General features: G+C 30.9%; 1 protein-coding gene across 5 annotated transcripts in view; it reads left to right on the top strand.

Annotated features, from left to right (window-relative positions):
* The window catches only part of LOC112497012 (TMV resistance protein N-like), a 55,106-nt gene extending 37,725 nt beyond the window's left edge, over positions 1-17,381 (top strand). The window contains exons 1-8 of one of the 5 annotated variants that reach the window (XM_052437822.1): positions 10,047-10,219; positions 11,184-11,354; positions 12,099-12,592; positions 13,467-14,562; positions 14,649-14,936; positions 15,058-16,137; positions 16,235-16,932; positions 17,042-17,381. In XM_052437822.1, the coding sequence (XP_052293782.1) occupies positions 12,114-12,592; positions 13,467-14,562; positions 14,649-14,936; positions 15,058-16,137; positions 16,235-16,909 (3,618 nt within the window). In that variant the 5' untranslated portion in view covers positions 10,047-10,219; positions 11,184-11,354; positions 12,099-12,113 and the 3' untranslated portion in view covers positions 16,910-16,932; positions 17,042-17,381. The other 4 variants (XM_052437821.1, XM_052437824.1, XM_052437820.1 and 1 more) reach the window with 4 other exon arrangements.
* Positions 17,382-18,886: the final 1,505 nt, after the last annotated feature.

Raw genomic sequence — 18,886 nt, 5'->3', positions numbered from 1 at the left:
TTGAGTTGTGATTCAGAAACAAACAACGATGCCATTTGTGAGTTGTGAGAATCAGAATGAGACGCACATATGTACATACAACACAAGAACCGCAAAACAAAGTCATTAAAGTATGCACCAACCAAAAAACAAGACATGAATATTTGTGAAATCAATATATCAAACTCAATTGAAAAAACACAAACCCATCCTCCCTTATTTCCACAAGAATAAATTCTAAAAAGATTAAAGTGAAATTTTTTTAAAAGAATATTTTATTCATTTTGCCGTATAAAATGTAATTACATTGAAGACTCGCTAAATAAAATGCTTAAAGAAATCCTTGCATTTGTCAATATCATGTCGACCATATCTTTGATTCCATGCACCACTAAAGACCATAATCATTCTTCATAATTACTTTCGGCATACACTTTGGATTAAACTTTTTGTCTTTGAGAAATTAATTAGAACAGATAAAAATCTTCTCACTGATTTATTTCTTTGAAACAAACTTAATTGGAAATTCAAGTAAAAATTTATCATCTTTGATTGCTTTATCTTCCAATAAGCTCAGATATGTAAGTTAATTTTCTTACATTTTCAATTTTACTTGTATCTCAGGGTTTGCTTTACATGAATTTACTTGAACTGCACTAGCGATTTCTGATGTAATGGCTGCTGTTTCTTCACCACCAGTTAGGTAACATTACAAATTAAATCAATTTTAGGTCTGACAAAAAAGCTGCAAATTGAAGAAAAAGGGCACATACTATCTTAGAGGCTAGACTTGGCTCCAATTATAATTTTTTCTAAGACTCGAGTTTTAGATTCGAGCTCTACTTTACTTGCATGCCACAAATTTGAAAAAAATGTGCATACTAAATTTTTTTGGAGAAAAATGGAATTGATTAATAAACGTACAGTAAAAAGTTTACTTGTGTCGTGATTTACACAGATGGATCAAAAACAATGATTGGCGGATTGAATAATGAGTGTAAAATAAAATAAAAAAATTTAATGTTGTTAAACAGTCCATTAGCCGGGTGCCGGGTGCCGGGTCCAGCTATCTAGCAACTGTTGCAAGGCATTTCTGATGTTCGGAGAACTTTTTCTCGACGTTTGGATTTTATAGAATCTGGATTTAGACAATGATAGGAGTTGTACAATACAAACCTCAGCTTAGGATCAAGCTTCGGGTTTGATAGCGGGTTCGTTCTATAACAAAGCTTTTCTATTTCGCATAACTATTATAAATTTAAGTAGAAATTACTTTTTTAATATGCTCTTATCCTTTATTAATCACATCAAAAGTTGTGAGAGTAAATGTTCGAATAGTCCATATATTTTATGTTAAATATATGTTTATTTTTTATATTTCGAAAAATATCTCAAGACACCCTACTTATTAAATATATGTACTATTGCCCTTTGTTTTTCTTATGTTTTATAATAATGCCCTTACAACAATTTTGGAGACATTAATTAATTAATCTATGAAAAATGTTAATTAACAAATTTAACCGTAGTTATTTATTAGCAATTAACCAATAATTATTAGTTTGAATGAACTGGTATTTTTCATACTCTTATAGCAATCTTCCAATGATTTAAAATAAAATTAATACTAGCTAACTTAAAGCAATATTTAATACCCTTGCAATTATAGTCTCTGTAATAATTATTTAAAAAATTAATCTACTAAATTAATTCCAAAAGTAAAATAAAAAATTTATATTTATTTTTACTTTAACTTTCTTTATAGATAAATTAATTTACATCCTCAAGAATATTGTTGCAAGTGTATTCCTATAAAAGTAAAGAAAAAACAAGTGTATGAGTGTAATATACTTAACAGCAGTGATCTCTTGAGACACTTTTTTAAAATATAAAAACTAAACAGATACTTAAACAAAAATATATAGATTAAACAAATATTTATCCAAAATTGAGACATCAACCTGTATAATTATTTACAGCTGCCTTGCGGATAGATTCATAACCTTAACAATTTTTTGATGGCAACGTAGAGTTGCTGCCTTCTTGACCGTCGGATGCACGTGAGAAGATCCAAAACGGTAACCAATAATAGTGAGACACGTGTGATGAAGATTCCGTCCAATTGTCCTGATGATGAGACGGTTTGGATATTGGAAGCTGCGTTCCCGTTGTTGGTAACAATTTATGTTAAATATGTTCGGTAATGCAACACGTAAAATCGTAAAAATATATGATGAAGCAACATTTTACTTATTTCAACCTTTACTTATTTCAATAACAAGATTCTATAACTTAAAAAAACAAAAAAAAAAATATTAAAGAATATGACGGAATTCTTCCGAAAGAATAAATTCTTAAAAGATTTTAGTGGAATTTTTCCAAAAGAATAAATTCTTAAAATGATTATCGTGGAATTTTTCTAAAAGAATATTTTATTCACTTTGAGCTATAAAATGCAATTATATTGAGGCCGCCCTTGATAAAATACTAAAAGAAATCCCTACTTTCCTCAACATCACGTCGACCATATCTTTGATTCCATACACCACTAAAGACCATGATCATTCTTCATAACTGCTTTCGACATATACTTTTGATTACACTTTTTGTTTTTTGAGAAATTAATTAGAAAATAAAAAATTCCTCTCATTGATTTCTTTGAAAGAAAGCTAGGTCCTCTTTCTTATTGAGATACTATAATTTTTAAGTTTAAATTATTAAAAAAAATTATAATTATAAAATAAAAATTAATAGTATGTAATAAATATAATTTTAAATAATAATTTTCACAAAATTAATAAAGTTATAATATATTTTTCAGCATACAACTTAATTTTTAAGATACAGTTGTTAGTATTTATCAAACACTTTGGTGTTATAATTCAAAAGTTATAGCTGTCCAACTTCAACTCTGAACATGGCCTTAATTAGAAATTCAAGTAAAAATTTACCATCTTTTATTGCTTACAATAAGCTCAAACATGCAAGTTAATTTTCTTACATTTTTTATTTTACTTGTATCTAAGCGTTTGCTTTGCAAGAATAAATGTCTTACATATTTATGTCTTATTTTTTCATATATAAAATTCAATTTGAATTAATTTAAGAGGAAATTTTGTTCTCTTGGTTTTCTGCTCCTTGAATTTGCTGGTTGTGTGCTGATTATGATTATTTAAGAGCCATTTATTCATAACATTTCATTTCAAATAAAACTAAAATGTCCAATCTATTAAATTTTGTCAAAACTTTATGCTAAAAATCATTAGGAGAAAAATGATTATTTTAGTCATTTTGAGTCCCAGGGGCTACTGCTTGCTTTTATAGCCAAATTACTTGGCGAATTTCATCTAAGTCCAAGGCTTCGTAATAATTACAAACCAAGCAAATTTATTTGGATTTTGGGCCCCAAATGAGATGGACCCAACAAGGAAGAATTTAGGCAGTGTTTACTTTCTAGAGTGGGAGTGTGGAGTGTGGATTCCTCTCATTTCAGTGTTTACTTACCTTAAAAAAAGGGTGAGTGGGATTCCCACTCCCATGGGGGGAGGTGGGAGTGGGAATCCACTCCCCCCTCTTTCCATTTTACCCTCATAATTAAAATAAATAATATCATATTTAATAAAATAAATAATATCATATTTATTAAAAATAATAATTATAACATATTTATTTTATTAAATTTAATAAAATAAAAATAAATAAATATTATATTTAAATTAATAATATTAAACATTAATTTTAATAAATATTAATTAATTAATTAATAATAATAAATATTTTATTCTAAAAAAATTAATTTTGTACTATATTATCAATAATAATATTTCATTTGTGTTGCTATTATTAATAATTTTTATTCACATAATTTAAATTAAAATTAATAACAAAGTATGATTTACATTATTAAGAATATTAGTAATTGTTATTAATTTATAAATATAATAAAAAATATATTTTATTTTCCAAATATATTTTTTTATTAATTTTTTAATTACAAATTATAATTCTTTACATAAGGATAAAATTGTAATTTAAAATAATTTACTCCCAATCCAAGACAAAGTAAACAAATAATTGGGATTCTGATTGACAATCCATACTTTCATTTAGTCTAAGTAAATACCCTACTCACACTCCCACTCCACACTCCTATTAGTGACTTCTTACTTTTATGTCCTTAAAATTTACTTTTAAACCCTTGATTTTTGAGAAATACTTTTCTGAAGGGTTAGAAGCTAATGTTTTAGATTGGATTTTTTTCAAACATCAAGAATTAATTAGCATTTATTTTCTTCTCTTGTCTTTAGCTCCACCAAGTTCGTTGATACAAGGTCTTTGAGCTTAAAGGTGTTAAATTTAAGACGGATTCTCTCACACCAATTATCATTTTACCCTTAAACTTTTCTCCTCAGCAGATTTTGATGTTTAACTCATGTAGGAAAAAAAATTTTGAGGATTGTGCGGATTTTTTTTTAATTAAAAAATACTCTAAGGTGGGGATTAGGCAGGACCCCCTTACCAATAGATTAATAAAATTAAAGAAAAATCATATGGAGGGGGAGACATATTCCAAAACCTCTAAGCACGGGAACAAATACACTCAACAATTAGAAAAATAACAAAAGCTTAGAAGATAGGAGTAATTAACGCAACCGGCTACAGAATAGCATACAATTCTTGGGCCAGTAACTAATGTGAAACCTTTCTTAGAACCAGAGGCATACAACCAGGCAATACTAAAGTCATCAACATCACGCCCTCTAGTACCCTTAGGCCCAAATGCAAAATATTCATTAGTTGCAAGATTCTCATCAAAGCTAAACTCCTCATCAGACTGAAAAGGGATGTCCGTAGAATGGCAATTCAAGCCCACGACCATGGAGCAAATATCCTCTACAACAGCTTGAAAAAAAAAGTAGCGCCAATGGAAGCCCTTTAAACACCCGGATAATCTAAAAAATAAGGAGGGTTAGAGACCTTAGATGTCTGAACTCTTTTCATAAAAACTGGATCATACCCATCTTCTGTAGTATCCTGATAAATAGGCGGCTAAGCATCTACCGAAACATCCTTGCCAGCACCAGGCCTCAATGGCTTAACATCTTCACGATCCCCCTTTAAATGCACAATAGCATCAGATATAGGCACCTTGCCTTTATCACGAACAACAACATCCTGCACCTGACCAACAGGCTGCTGGGGCTCCTAGAGCCCAGGATTAGCAACAAAACAAGCATCAGCAGCTTGCCAAGATGCTTACACGAGACACAATATAAAGGAACACACTAAAAATTGACAATCTTGCCAGCAACTGCCATCACCCTCACCAGTCCAAAGTTTGGGCAACAACGACCGCAAAACATCATATTCAATCATAATTCGAGCGATTAAGGGCCGATTAACAATAGTAGTAGCATGGTCCACCCGTAGAGGCTTACCAATAGCATTAGCAGTAAAAAATAAGGCATCTTTGTAATGATTAAAATGCATTAGAAAATACGACAAAGAAACCCAAACAGGAACAAAAGGAGATTCCTCATAGCACCAAAATAACGTCTATGAGACGTAGCTACATGAGACTCAAACCCAAGACCTAAATCTTGGCAAGGCTGCCCACCTAAATCCACTTGGAAAATGTTCAAATGTATTTTAGATAACGTATTTCAGTTTGTGAGGCTTAACACAATAGAATGTAGATTTGAGATATTTACAGGTGCAAAGCTTTGTGAGTGTTGTTGATCCACTTTAACTTACAATATTTTCATAGTGAATTGTTCGATCTACAAGTGGACATAATAACATGTTGAGATTTTTATCCTAAATCGTGAGGATCAAAGGTTTCCTCGTAAAAAAATCTTCGTGTTGCGGATATTCATTTATTTTGCATATTTATTTTCATTACCATAAATTGATTTTTAAATTTATTCTATTGAATTATCCTTACTAACTAGGAAAGTAAATCATTAACTTTAAAGAGATTATTATTATTACTAATTATATTGAGATAGCGAAATAAAAAATAAAATTAATAATAAAAATATTTACTTTAAATATCAATTATTATATATACACAATAAAAAATAATTTATATGCATATTATAAATATGTAAATAAATTTTATTCAAAATTATGTTCACTTACAATCATTTACATTCATGTTATTTATAATATTATTATAATTTAATAGTAAGATTTACAAAACACATACAATTGTTTTTAAAATTCATAGAACTTTTGAAAATTGCATCAAACGTTTAATTGGTTATCTTTATAGTTGATTATTTCTATAATACAATTAATAGTAATTATTTTAAAAACTATAATATTACCAAAATGATCCAATATCTTGTAAGGACCCAACTGAAATCTAACGAATAAAGGTTACCATTCCTGTAGATTGTCAATAGTTTTAACTACTTTTAATTAATTATTAATATCAACCATTGGATTCCAATCCATTTTATATTGCGTTTACTAAATTGGAATCGGAATGGGCTGAAATTAGAATGAGTAAGAATGGGATGAGCTGAAATGAGTATGGATAATGGGAATTAAAATACGTTTTTTACTTGAACTGCAAGAATTAGAATCGGAATGAGCTGAATTGCCATTAATGTATTTACTTTGTCTTTGAATTAGAATTAGAATGAGTTACATTGTAACATATTACTATAAAGTACATAATGAACTATTCTCATCATTATTATTTTATATTTTAATTATAGCGATTATTTATTAAAAATGATGATGATTATTATTATTATTAATTATTGTTAATAATACATAATTTAATTATATTTATATACTAATTATAAAATATATTAATTAATAATAAATATTAATTATTGTGATTATTTATTAAAAATTATAACTATTAACAATTATTGTTAATAATAATTAATATATTAATTAATAATAATAACTATATTAATTCTTCAATTATAGTAATATTTTATAATTATTATTAATTAAATATAAGTACTATTAATAATTATTGTTAATAATTAATTATAATAATATATTAATTAATCATAAATGAGGATAAAATGAACATTTTGATTTTTGGAGAGGGGTAAAATGATCAATCCAGCAAATAAGAGACTCACTACCACCTCCTCCTTAGAATGAGTCTTCCATTCCTCATTTTCAAATTGTGGTAGGGTAAATAATATCAATGAAGTCCTTCATTTTAGTAAAATTCTTCTGTTGCCCACATAATTTTAGTTTTGAACAATTTAATCATCCTCAGTTTTTCAACAATTACTTCTATGTGAATTGCTTTCGGTGTTGTTCAACATAATGTTATTAGACTCATGGAACAAGAATGTTGATAAGGTTAGCAAGTAATGAAAAGCATAACTGGTCGAGGAAACTTAGGCTCAGATTCTTACCAGTCCTACAATTAACAACTGAAAAAGTTAAATCAAATAATAGCAAATTCAAATCTTATGTGGCCACTTCTTTTGGCTCGATCACAGGTTCAGTTTTGATAGTAGGTTCTCTAATAACATGATCTTAATTTTATCATGCTTGAATGCTTGGCTTTACTTTTGGCGCAGATCCATTTCCATGCACATTCACTTTCGCAAAGTTTCTCCGTTTTGCATGACTACTTCAAATTCAAGCAAAACTTACAAGCCTTAATTGACGAAGAATGATTCAAATTCATAAAGTCCGGAGTTTTGGTTTTGGCAGGAAAATCAGAAGCTCAAGCTGCTAGCACGGATTCCACTTGTTAGGTTCATCTCATTTGGGGGCCCCAAAGCCCAAAGTCCAAATAAATTTGCTTGGTTTGCCAGCAAAAACAGTTGACCAGGCACCTCTAGAACCACCAACACCACCAGTTGAGCCATAATTGAGAAAATCTATTAGAGAACGGTGACCTTCTACTAGATATCCTCCACATAAGTATGTGATGCTTACAGATGTAAGGGAGCCAAAATGTTTTGAAAAAGCCATGTCTCACCAGCATAATAGTGAGTGGGTTAAAACCATACAAGAAGAGATGAAATCCTTAAATGAGAACCACACTTATGACTTAGTGAAGCTTCCTAAGGGAAAGAGAGCATTGAAGAACAAGTGGGTTTATAGGTTGAAGACTGAAAACAACTCACAGCAGCGATATAAGGCTAAATTGGTTGTGAAGGGTTTTGGTAAGAAGAAAGGTAGGTATTGATTTTGAAGAAATACTTTCTCCTATGGTAAAGATGTCTTCTATCGGAGTTGTTCTGGGACTAGCAATTAGCTTGAACTTCGAAATTTAACAGCTCGATGTAAAGATAACTTTCTTACACGGTGACTTGGAGGAGGAAATATACATAGAGCAACCTGAAGGATTCAGTGTCAAAGGTAAAGAAGAACTTGTGTGCAAGTTGAAGAAAAGTTTGTATTGACTGAAACAAGCACCAAGACAGTTGTATAAGAAGTTGGATTCTTTCATGGAGAATCGTGATTTCAACAAGACTACGTGCGATCATTGTGTTTTTGTGAAGAGGTTTAGTGATAATGGTTTTATTATCCTTTTGCTTTACGTGGATGACATGTTAATTGTTGGCCAGGATGCTAGTAAGATTGGCAATCTGATGAGGGAGCTTAGCAAGTCGTTTGCAATGAAGTACTTGGGACTGACAAAATAGATTCTTGGCATGAGAAAGGCGACGAGTGCTTGTTGCGAATCCAAACTAATTGCTCAACTTACATGTTTATGATATTTGTAACTAGTTAATTGCTTCACTGTATTTCAAATTATTTCTTTTTTTCTTTTGAAAGTGTGAAATTTTTTTCCGCATTGAAATTAAGACCAAAGACAGTGTTTTAACCCAAATCTATTTTAGAAAAGTATTACATACTGTGAGAACACTTAATTAATTATTTTTTAAACTCTTGGGTAAGTCTAATCCAACCCCGTACTTGCATGGAACACTTTGTTTCGTATACAAATACAATTAGTTGTCAGTAATAAGTTTCGGCCAATTTGCTGTAATTCTTTTCCTAACAGTTGTCTTTACCGGCCTTTTACCACTCTGGTTACTCTCGTGACCTACATTAATGGTGCTTTTACTCATGGGACTTAAGAATCGAAATTCGCAATTAGAATGATCCGTAGTGTGTACTTCTTAAAATAGAAAAGAGGGAATGGAAATGAACTAGAGGGACTTCTACATTTTTGGAAAATTTGTGAAATTTGTTCAAACCTTTTGTGAAATTTGTTCATGGAATTCCTAACTAGTTACCGCCAACAGCAGAGGTGGATTACTAGCAATAAGCATACAAATTAGAGTCAGCAATTTTTATAATTTATATATATGGCTAGTAAATAAAAAGTAAAATAAATAAATCAATATAAAAGTGGTAAATTGATGTTTTAAAATTAAAAATTAAAAAAACTTGTAAAAATAATATAAAACTTATAAAACAACATTAAACGTTAACTAGACTAGAAAATAGTTGATTTATTTATTAATTATGCAAAAAAAATCACTAATCAAGCCAAAAAAATCACTCATTAACTGAAAAAAAAACTGTATTTAAATAATCAGAATAAATTTTATTGAATTGATTTAAACATGAATTCTATATTTATCCTTGGAAATTTATAATTTTTTTCATTTTCTATCATAATATTTGTTTACTACACAGAAAATTTAATTTTTTTTTAAAATGTAGATCAAGCCAAAATAAAATAAAAGTTATTTTTATATTACTAGACATATATGGTATATGAATAAAATTAGAATTAATTTTCAGTTTTATACATACTTTATCTAGTTTTAAACTTTACTTCTTATACTTAAAGATCATTTGGGGTTATTGCCGAATAAGTTTAGAAGGATGCAAAATTACCTTATCTTATAAATAACTTTAAAAAAACATAAAAAGAGTTTTATTCTCTCAAATATAAGCTTTTAGCGCGGCATGCAAAATACACCCCGTTTAAATCTAATCACACCTCTCTAATTTTTTTCTTTTTTTCGCCCCTATGAGGTAATGAAGTAGTTAAAAAGTATAACCTTTAGAATTTAGATTCCTTTCGCTTTTTTGCTTTTTTCACCCCCACTTTCTGAGATGACCAAGACTTGCTTTTGGAATACATATAAATTAATCTGGGGCAGCTGGAAGTTGCATTTTTGTTTCCAAAAGAAACATATTTGCCTGAGATTAACTTCTTTCCTTTGAATCAAGACACTTCATTGGAGTTGATCAGATCAATCAGGTGGCTTCGTTCAACACACTCAAAGCTGTAAGTTTTATTTTATACATTTCTCTTTTATCCTCAGAATTAATTTGCACATCCTGGATGTTTAAAAAAGGAAATAAATAAAATTGGAAGAAAGCTTTGAATGGTAATTTAATTTGTTATGTATCAACTCCTTGATTTGCTTCATTTTGAGGCTCTAATTAAGGCTTGCTTAAGTAAAAGTCGGCAAACACGCTCTCCAGTCATCATCTGAAAAACTTTTTTATTGTATTTTGGAAGTAAATGAGAGGCTGTCAATTAGTTTGTTTAGTTAAGAAGAAGATCATTAATTTGTTGTTCAATAATTTTATGTTAAAAGAAATTATTAAAGTAATTATGTTACATTATTTTTCTCTTTCTCTCTATTTTCTCTTTTTTAACACTAATAATTAATAATTTTTATCTCCTTGAATTTCGTAAGTCTCGATGAATCTTCAGGTTTGTAAATTTTTTCTTTGGATCTCGATAAATAACATTTGACAATATTTGTTGATCAGGCTGTGTTATACACAACGCAGATTTTATAAGTTAAATCAATTTTCACTGGAAGCTTTTAAACAGTAATTACAGTTTAGCATAATTTTTTTTTAAGTGTATGGATTTTGCATATTTCTATGATAATGAACTTTAATTTTTCTTTCTGTAAGGGTGGTCATCCAACCCACCCACTATTGATTAGTTTAAAAAAAATCAAACCAACCAATCAAATAAATATGTTCAACCCAACCCAATCTTATCCTTAAATCATTGTGCTGGGTCAATCGAATTGATTAAAACTAAAAATGAAACAAGTTCAAACATAAAAGTTGAAAAAAAAGAAGCTATTTGCTACTTAAAATCAAATTCAAACAGTAAAAAGCATATTGATTCCCACCTGGCTGGACTCCATTAAAGTTTCGGTAATAAAGATCATTATGTTTACCATTAATTCCTATAGATTGCTGATAATTTTAATATTTTTAATTAGTTATTAATATCAACCGTTGGATTCCACTCCATTTTAATGGAAATATGGAATCCAATGGTTTCAACACGGCTAATGGGCAGAATGGCAAAGATGCGTATACAATTGAAAAGCCTGATAATTTTCGTTTAGATTCCTTGAAGCTTCCAGGAAGTTCGATGCTAAGTTCATCGTGTGAGTAAGCAGTGACAACATTTATTGATTATTAAAGAGGCCACTTTTTGACAACAACACAACTCCTATTGCTTAATTTATTTTTTCCCAAAGGATATTTACATGAATAAATTCTTTGAATCAAACACTGCATCGGAGTTGTGGTAATAATAATAATAATACTGCATTGGAATTCATTTAAGGGCTTCCTGCAATACACTCAAAAGCTGTAAGTTCTATCTCATAAATCTCTCTCTTTTATTTTCAGAATTAATTTTGCACATCTTGATGTAAAAGAAAAAAATGTAAAAATTGAAAGAAATCTTTGAATGTTAATTTCGTACAAACACTCTGCTTTCTTTTAGAGGCTATAATCAAGATTTGCTTAAGCAGAGATTGGTGTGCACACTCCCCGATTAGCATCTAGAAAAAATTTATATTACATTTTGGGGTTTATCATGTGTAAAGAATTTAGATCTATTTTAATCAGCATAAACAAATTAAAACGGTAGATATATTAATTTTTCTAATTAATTAATCCTGAAATTACTGTTCACGGATTACTGTTTATACAATATTGTTCATGCAATACTATTTAGAGTCACTATTCATACGAGTTACTGTGTAGGTTGTCAAAAAAAGTAGAATTTATATATAATTTATAAAATTTTCATTTTTGTGATGCCCATAATTTTGAATGAATCTTATTGTTTGCATAGTATTGTGCGTTCACTGGATTTCACTTGATTTATTCTAAATTTTCAGGAACAAATTAATATAATGGCTTCCACGAGCTGCCAAGATGTCTCTCATAGGAAATACGATGCCTTCTTAAGCTTTAGAGGAGAAGACACCCGTCAAACGTTCATAAGTCATCTCTATACTGCTTTGAACGATAAAGGAATTTATGTATTCAGGGATGACAAACAACTTGAGAAAGGAGGATCCATTGCACCAAATCTCCTTAAAGCAATTGAAGAATCAAGAATTTCAATTATTGTTCTCTCAAGAAACTATGCTTCTTCCACTTGGTGCTTGGATGAACTTGTCAAGATTGTTGAATACAAAAATAGAGAGGATCAGATTTTTCCAATTTTCTATGATGTGGAACCAACTGTTGTAAGGAAACAGACAACAAGTTTTGGAGAAGCTTTTACCAAACACGAAGAATTTTTCAGGGATAATATAGAAAAAGTACAAAAGTGGAGACACGCTTTAAAAGTGGTGGCCAATATATCAGGTTGGGAATTGAAGGACAGGTAATCATTCTTATTCTCAAATATTATTATTATTATTATTATTATCTTGTTCTGCATGATTAGTATTCATGATTCAACATTGTTTTCAATTTAACAGCTTCTGTTTAATATGTATATATATCATATGATGTGTCGTTATTAAAGTAGTAGTGCTATAAATGAATTAATATTTGCAAATGAATAGATAAGGATGTTGATACTATAAATTATTGTGTTCTGAACTATTGAAGACTATACATATGTATCTTGTGTTGCTTTGTGCTCTATTAATCACATCTAAAAAATAAAAATAAAACATTACTCTTAGATTGACTCTTTAGTAACTGTTAATAATAACAATGACAATAATCGCAAGCCCAATGCTACCATCAATATCATTACATATTTAGCTAATTGTAGTGCTACACATCTCAAATTTTTTATTTCAAAAAACCATCCCAAAATGATGTGACGTCCATCAATTAGTTCTTGAAATAATATAATTAACTCACTCGAATCTTCTAAAGAATTATCAACCACTTATTAAATGACACATCATTTGGGACATTTATCATCATCATCTAATTGATTTCATGTGAGCAATAATTGTTCTTATAAAAAATTGATATAAATTCTCTTTTAATCTAATTTATCCTCCTACAGAAAGAAATAATATGTACATGAGAAGAAAACAGCAAAAGAAATTGAATTTTCTCATTCTTGTTGTTTCTGACCCACGCGATAATATATGTTACTTGCTTATACGACTTCAATTTGATGAAGTGAATATTATATAGTTTGGATTGTATACATAATATGGAATTGATTTGTTACTATGTTTACCCAAACTTTAATTTAACAACAGTAATCTTCTCTTGTTGTTTTCAATTTGCAGCAATGAGTCAGAATTTATTGAGGAAATTGTCAATGTGATATCAAGTAAAATTCGTACAGAGTCAGAGATTCTTAAGGAGCTAGTAGGAATAGAATCACGCTTGGAGAAACTGAAGTTTCTTATGGGTGCAGGGTGCAATGATGTTCGTATGATAGGGATATGGGGTATGGGAGGTCTAGGAAAGACAACTCTTGCAAGAGTTGTTTATGACTTGATCTCCCACGAGTTTGATGGTAGTAGTTTTCTTGCTGATGTTAAAGAAAAATATGATAAAGAAGGCAGTGTAATCTCTTTGCAAAAGCAGCTCATTTCTGATTTACTGAAGCTTGCGGATAATAACATACGAAATGTCTATGACGGTATTAACATGATAGGACGTAGGTTGCGACAAAAAAAGGTCCTTCTCGTGATCGATGATGTCGCTCATGTTGAGCAACTACGAAGATTAGCTGGAAAGCGCGATTGGTTTGGCCCGGGCAGCAGAATCATAATAACAACGAGGGATGAACATTTGTTGAAGTTGCATCGAGTCGAGGAAGTTTTTAAGCTTGAGGCACTAACTTATGATGAGGCATTCCAACTCTTTTGTTTGAAAGCCTTTGAAACACAGAAGCCCAGGGAAGAATATGTTCATCTATCTCAACTTGTTGTAAATTATGCTGGTGGTCTTCCATTAGCTCTCAAGGTTTTGGGTTCTTTTTTGTTTGGTAGACCTGTGGACGAGTGGACAAGTACCTTGGAAAGACTAAAAAGAGAACCTGAAAATGAGATTCTAGATATACTCCAGATAAGTTTTGATGGCTTGAAGGAAGCAGAGAAGGAAATATTTCTCGATGTTGCGTGTTTCTTTAAAGGGGAGAAGAGAGATTACGTGTCAAAAATTCTCGATAGCTGTGGTTTTGAACCGGTAATTGGCATTGGTGTTCTTATTGAAAAATCTCTATTAACAATATGTGAGAGCGACAGACTATGGATGCATGATTTGTTACTAGAAATGGGTCGACAAATTGTTAGGAGGCAGTCCCCACGGGAGCCTGGAAAACGCAGCAGATTGTGGGAGGAAGCAGACCTATGCCATGTATTGTCACAAAACACAGTAAGTGACTAATAAAGGGGATCGGAAAATTTTTTTTCTTTTACCCAGTAAAATCTCTAATGAACTATTTTGTTGATAATATTTAGGGAACTGAAGTAGTTGAAGGAATAATACTTGATGATTATTACTTTCTCCAAGATAAGGTTTATTTAAGTGCTAGTCCGAAAGCATTTTCAAAGATGACCAACCTACGATTGCTCAAAATCTGTGGTCTGCAACTTCCTCAAGGCCTTGAACACCTCTCTAACAAGTTGCGGTTACTTGATTGGCATGGATATCCTTGGAAATCTTTGCCATCAAATTTGCAATTGGATAAAACTGTGGAGTTTAAAATGTGTTACAGCTGCATTGAAGAATTATGGAAAGGAATCAAAGTAAGATCAATGTTTTGTCACTAATTTATTTTTTTAGTGAATAATTGTTGATGACAATTTTATTATTATAGCTGTATATAAATTAAGAAATATCATTTCAGCTCCTTTTTGTTTTCAACAGCCTTTAAACATGTTGAAAGTCATGGAACTCAGCCATTCAGAGAATCTGATTAAGACTCCAGACTTCACAGAGGTCCCAAATTTGGAGGAGTTGGATGTTGAAGGATGTACAAGGTTGCGTGAGATTCACCCATCTTTACTGCTTCACAATAAGCTGATTTTGTTGAACTTGAAAGGTTGTACAAGTCTTACAACTCTTCCGGGAAAGATTTTTATGAAATCGCTTAAAACACTTGTTCTTTCTGGTTGCTTGAAATTGAGGAAATTTCCACACGTTGCGGGAAGTATGGAGTGTCTGCGGGAGCTTCTTTTGGATGGAACTGATATCAAAGAACTGCCACTATCAATTGAACTTCTATCTGGACTTGTTCAGTTGACTTTGAATGACTGCAAAAGTCTCGTGAGACTTCCCAGCAATATAAACGGTTTGAAATCACTAAAAACTTTGAATCTCTCTGGCTGCTCCAAACTTGAAAATGTGCCAGAGACGCTTGGGCAAGTAGAAAGTTTGGAAGAACTTGATATAAGCGGAACAGCTATAAGACGACCTCCATCCTCCATTTTTCTTATGGACAATCTTAGAACACTCTCTTTTTTGGGGTGCAATGGGCCACCATCAGCTGCATCATGGCATTTGTTCCTTCCCTTCAATTTGATGGGAAAGAGTTCATGTCCTGTGGATTTAATGTTGCCTTCTCTGTCAGGTTTGTGCTCTTTAACAAAATTAGATCTCAGTGACTGTGGTCTAGGGGAAGGAGCAATCCCGAGTGATATTGGCAACTTACACTCATTAAACGAGTTGTATCTGAGTAAAAACAAATTTGTTACGCTGCCAGCAAGTATTAACGGTCTTTTAAATCTTAAAAACCTAGAGTTGGAAGATTGTAAAAGGCTTCAATCTCTGCCACAACTTCCATCTAGCATAAACGTAGTTACAGTGAATGGTTGTTCTTCATTGGTGACATTATCTGGTGCTTTAAAACTAGGTAAGTCCGACCACACAATGATTAATTGTATAGATAGCTTGAAATTGCCAGGGAACAACAGTTTTGCAATTTCGATGCTACGAGAGTACCTTGAGGTCAGTCTCTCACTCCGTTTCTTCCAGCTATGCCAAGATTATGCCTGACAATTAAGCAATGGTATGGACCTGTTCATTTTTTGTTTTTCTGTTGCAGGCAGTGTCAGATCCAAGCCATAAATTTAGCATTGTTGTTCCAGGAAGTGAAATTCCAGAGTGGTTCATGTATCAGAATGAGGGTTCTTCAATAACAGTCACAAGGCCTTCATATTTGTATAATATGAATAAGGTTGTGGGATATGCTATTTGCTGTGTTTTTCATGTCCCTAAGCATTCAACTGGTACCTATTTATGGCGTTCGTATTCCCAAGTTGAGTTACACTGCTCCATGGATGGTTCTAATGTCAGTCATTTTATTCGTTCTAGAGGGAACTTCGGTCATGCTGGGTCAGACCATCTTTGGCTATTCTATTTGTCTCGACAAGAATGCTACAATGATAAGTGGAATTTTGAATCTAATCATTTTAAGTTGTCATTTATTGAAGAAGGTCTATATCGGCGAGGTACTGATTTGAACGTGAAGAGGTGTGGCTTCCATCCAGTTTATATGCACGAAGTTGAGGAGTTGGACCAAGCAACAAAGCAGTGGACTCATTTTACTTCTTATAATCTGTATGAATCCCCTCACGATTTTGTTGGATCTAATATGGAAGTAGCCACAACATCAAAGCGAGGCCTTGCAGAAAGTGCTGGGACAGCTGAAGCCAGTGGCAGTGGCTGCTGCGATGAAGATGAGGAACCACCACCTAAAAGATTTAGACAATTCAAATGAAGGGCAAAGCCTAGTGTAACAGTGTAAGTACACATCCCAATTTCAATTTATGCTCTTTAAATTTGCACATGGTATTTCATTTAGTTTTTATTTATTCTAATCTTGCAATTTATTTTCACGTTAAATTACTAGAAATGCTCTACTTGGATTCAGAAGTTGGTCAGAATCAGAATGTGTTGCTCGACCAAATTGAAGCTTTGTATTTTGGGATTTCTCACGAGTTGAAAATTAAAAAAAGAAGGAAAGTTAGTCCTCTTTCTTGCATTCTTACTTGTTTCTCCGTTTCATTGCAGCATTCTGTCATTTTGTATCCATTATTAAACGTCCGAGTTTTTGGGTACACTTGAAAGGGCTGAGGACTGGGGTCATAATTGATGAATTGCATACAAATTGCTATGAGTGAACAATAAAATAAGTATCTCATTGCAATCTGGTTAAATATATTCTTTTATTATTATTATTATTATTTTCACTCTTTTGGCGTACAGCTTCTACTGTTCTTTCTATTTGAGTAGGCCAACTAAGCTTATTCTAAATTATACAGCACATGAAGCTGATATGGATTTTCGCTTGTTGAGATTCTTATTGAATTTGCATAGATTTTACCCTAGAATAACACTAGCACCTTCTGATTTGACATTTCAAATTAAAGCAATTTTAAGTCTCACAAAAAGCTGCGAATTAAAGAAGCTGTACAAATTATAACAATTTATAGAGAAAAATGAAATTGAATGACAAATGAACTTTGATGAAGTAAAATTATCATTTATGTATGAAGATCATATCACATATTTTTCTGTACAAGGATCATATCACATATTTGACCAAAAAGATTTTTGACCCAAAAAAAAATATATTCATGGTTGTCTTCATTGTGAACATTTGTGATTCTTATCCCTTTTATTTTGATGTTGGAACTTTTTTGGGCCTTCATGAGTTCGTTGAATTTAGCTGTGCTTATTTAATTTGAGTTTTTTTGACTTTTGTTCTTTTTACGCTGGATTATTGACCCCCCGATCTTTTCATAAAACCTTTTTTTATTACTTTTTTTTTCTAGTTATTCTTATTGGTAACTCCCAAAATATCCCTTTTTTAATCACTCATCTAATTTTTAATATTATTTTCTTATCAAAGTTGAGGTCTAGCTTCACCGCTAAGCTTTTCTAAGACTTTAAGTTTTAGGTTCTTGTTTCAATAGATGTGTGAGTTAATTGTAAAAATATTTTTTATTATTTTCTTGTTAATTCTTTTCACGGAGTCGCATTATTGACACCCCTCTTATATCCTTGTAAGACCTCTTTTTTTTTTTTTAAAAAAAAAGGTTATTCTTACTTTTAATTTAAAAAATGTCCTTTTTTTATACACTCTTCTAATTTCTTTCTTTCTTTCTTTTTTTAGCAGTGTTGTTAATTTCAAATCAATCCTACATACGAATTAAAAAATTTTATCGGTGATGGATTTTTTAATGTTAATCATTGACTTAAATTTAAAATACTTTAAATTATAATTTATTGAATTAAATTACACATATTTTAAATTATAATATAATTGTACGTAATCTGTAATTAAAAAAAATTATTCAATCAATAAGAACTACAAAAAGAATAATAGAATATTTTAAATTTAAGAAAATTTAATTTCAATACGCAGGAAGTCATGACAAATTAAAAAAAAAAAAAAAGGGACGTTAATGAATACAGTTAATTTGCAGGAAAAAAGATCTAATTGGTTGACTAATTGTTATTTATCCTTATATATAGTTGTATTTGAAGTTGGGTTTTTTTAAGAATGACAAAGGGGTGCTCATAGGGTCACTCTTTCTACAAGTGTGTTCGACAGCTATTCAATTTATTGATTCTAAGTTCGGAACAGCTTGTAATCCATAATCAAGAAGAGTCAAGTTTTTGACACCCCGAAAGTCTCTAAAATAATCTCATACGCGCATATCTTTATCATAATTTTACTTATTTATTTTTT

Source organism: Citrus sinensis, chromosome 3, assembly GCF_022201045.2.
Source record: "Citrus sinensis cultivar Valencia sweet orange chromosome 3, DVS_A1.0, whole genome shotgun sequence".
NCBI classification, from domain to species: domain Eukaryota; kingdom Viridiplantae; phylum Streptophyta; class Magnoliopsida; order Sapindales; family Rutaceae; genus Citrus; species Citrus sinensis.
The sequence above is the reverse complement of the archived record's forward strand: the minus strand, read 5'-3'. Positions and strand labels throughout refer to the sequence as shown.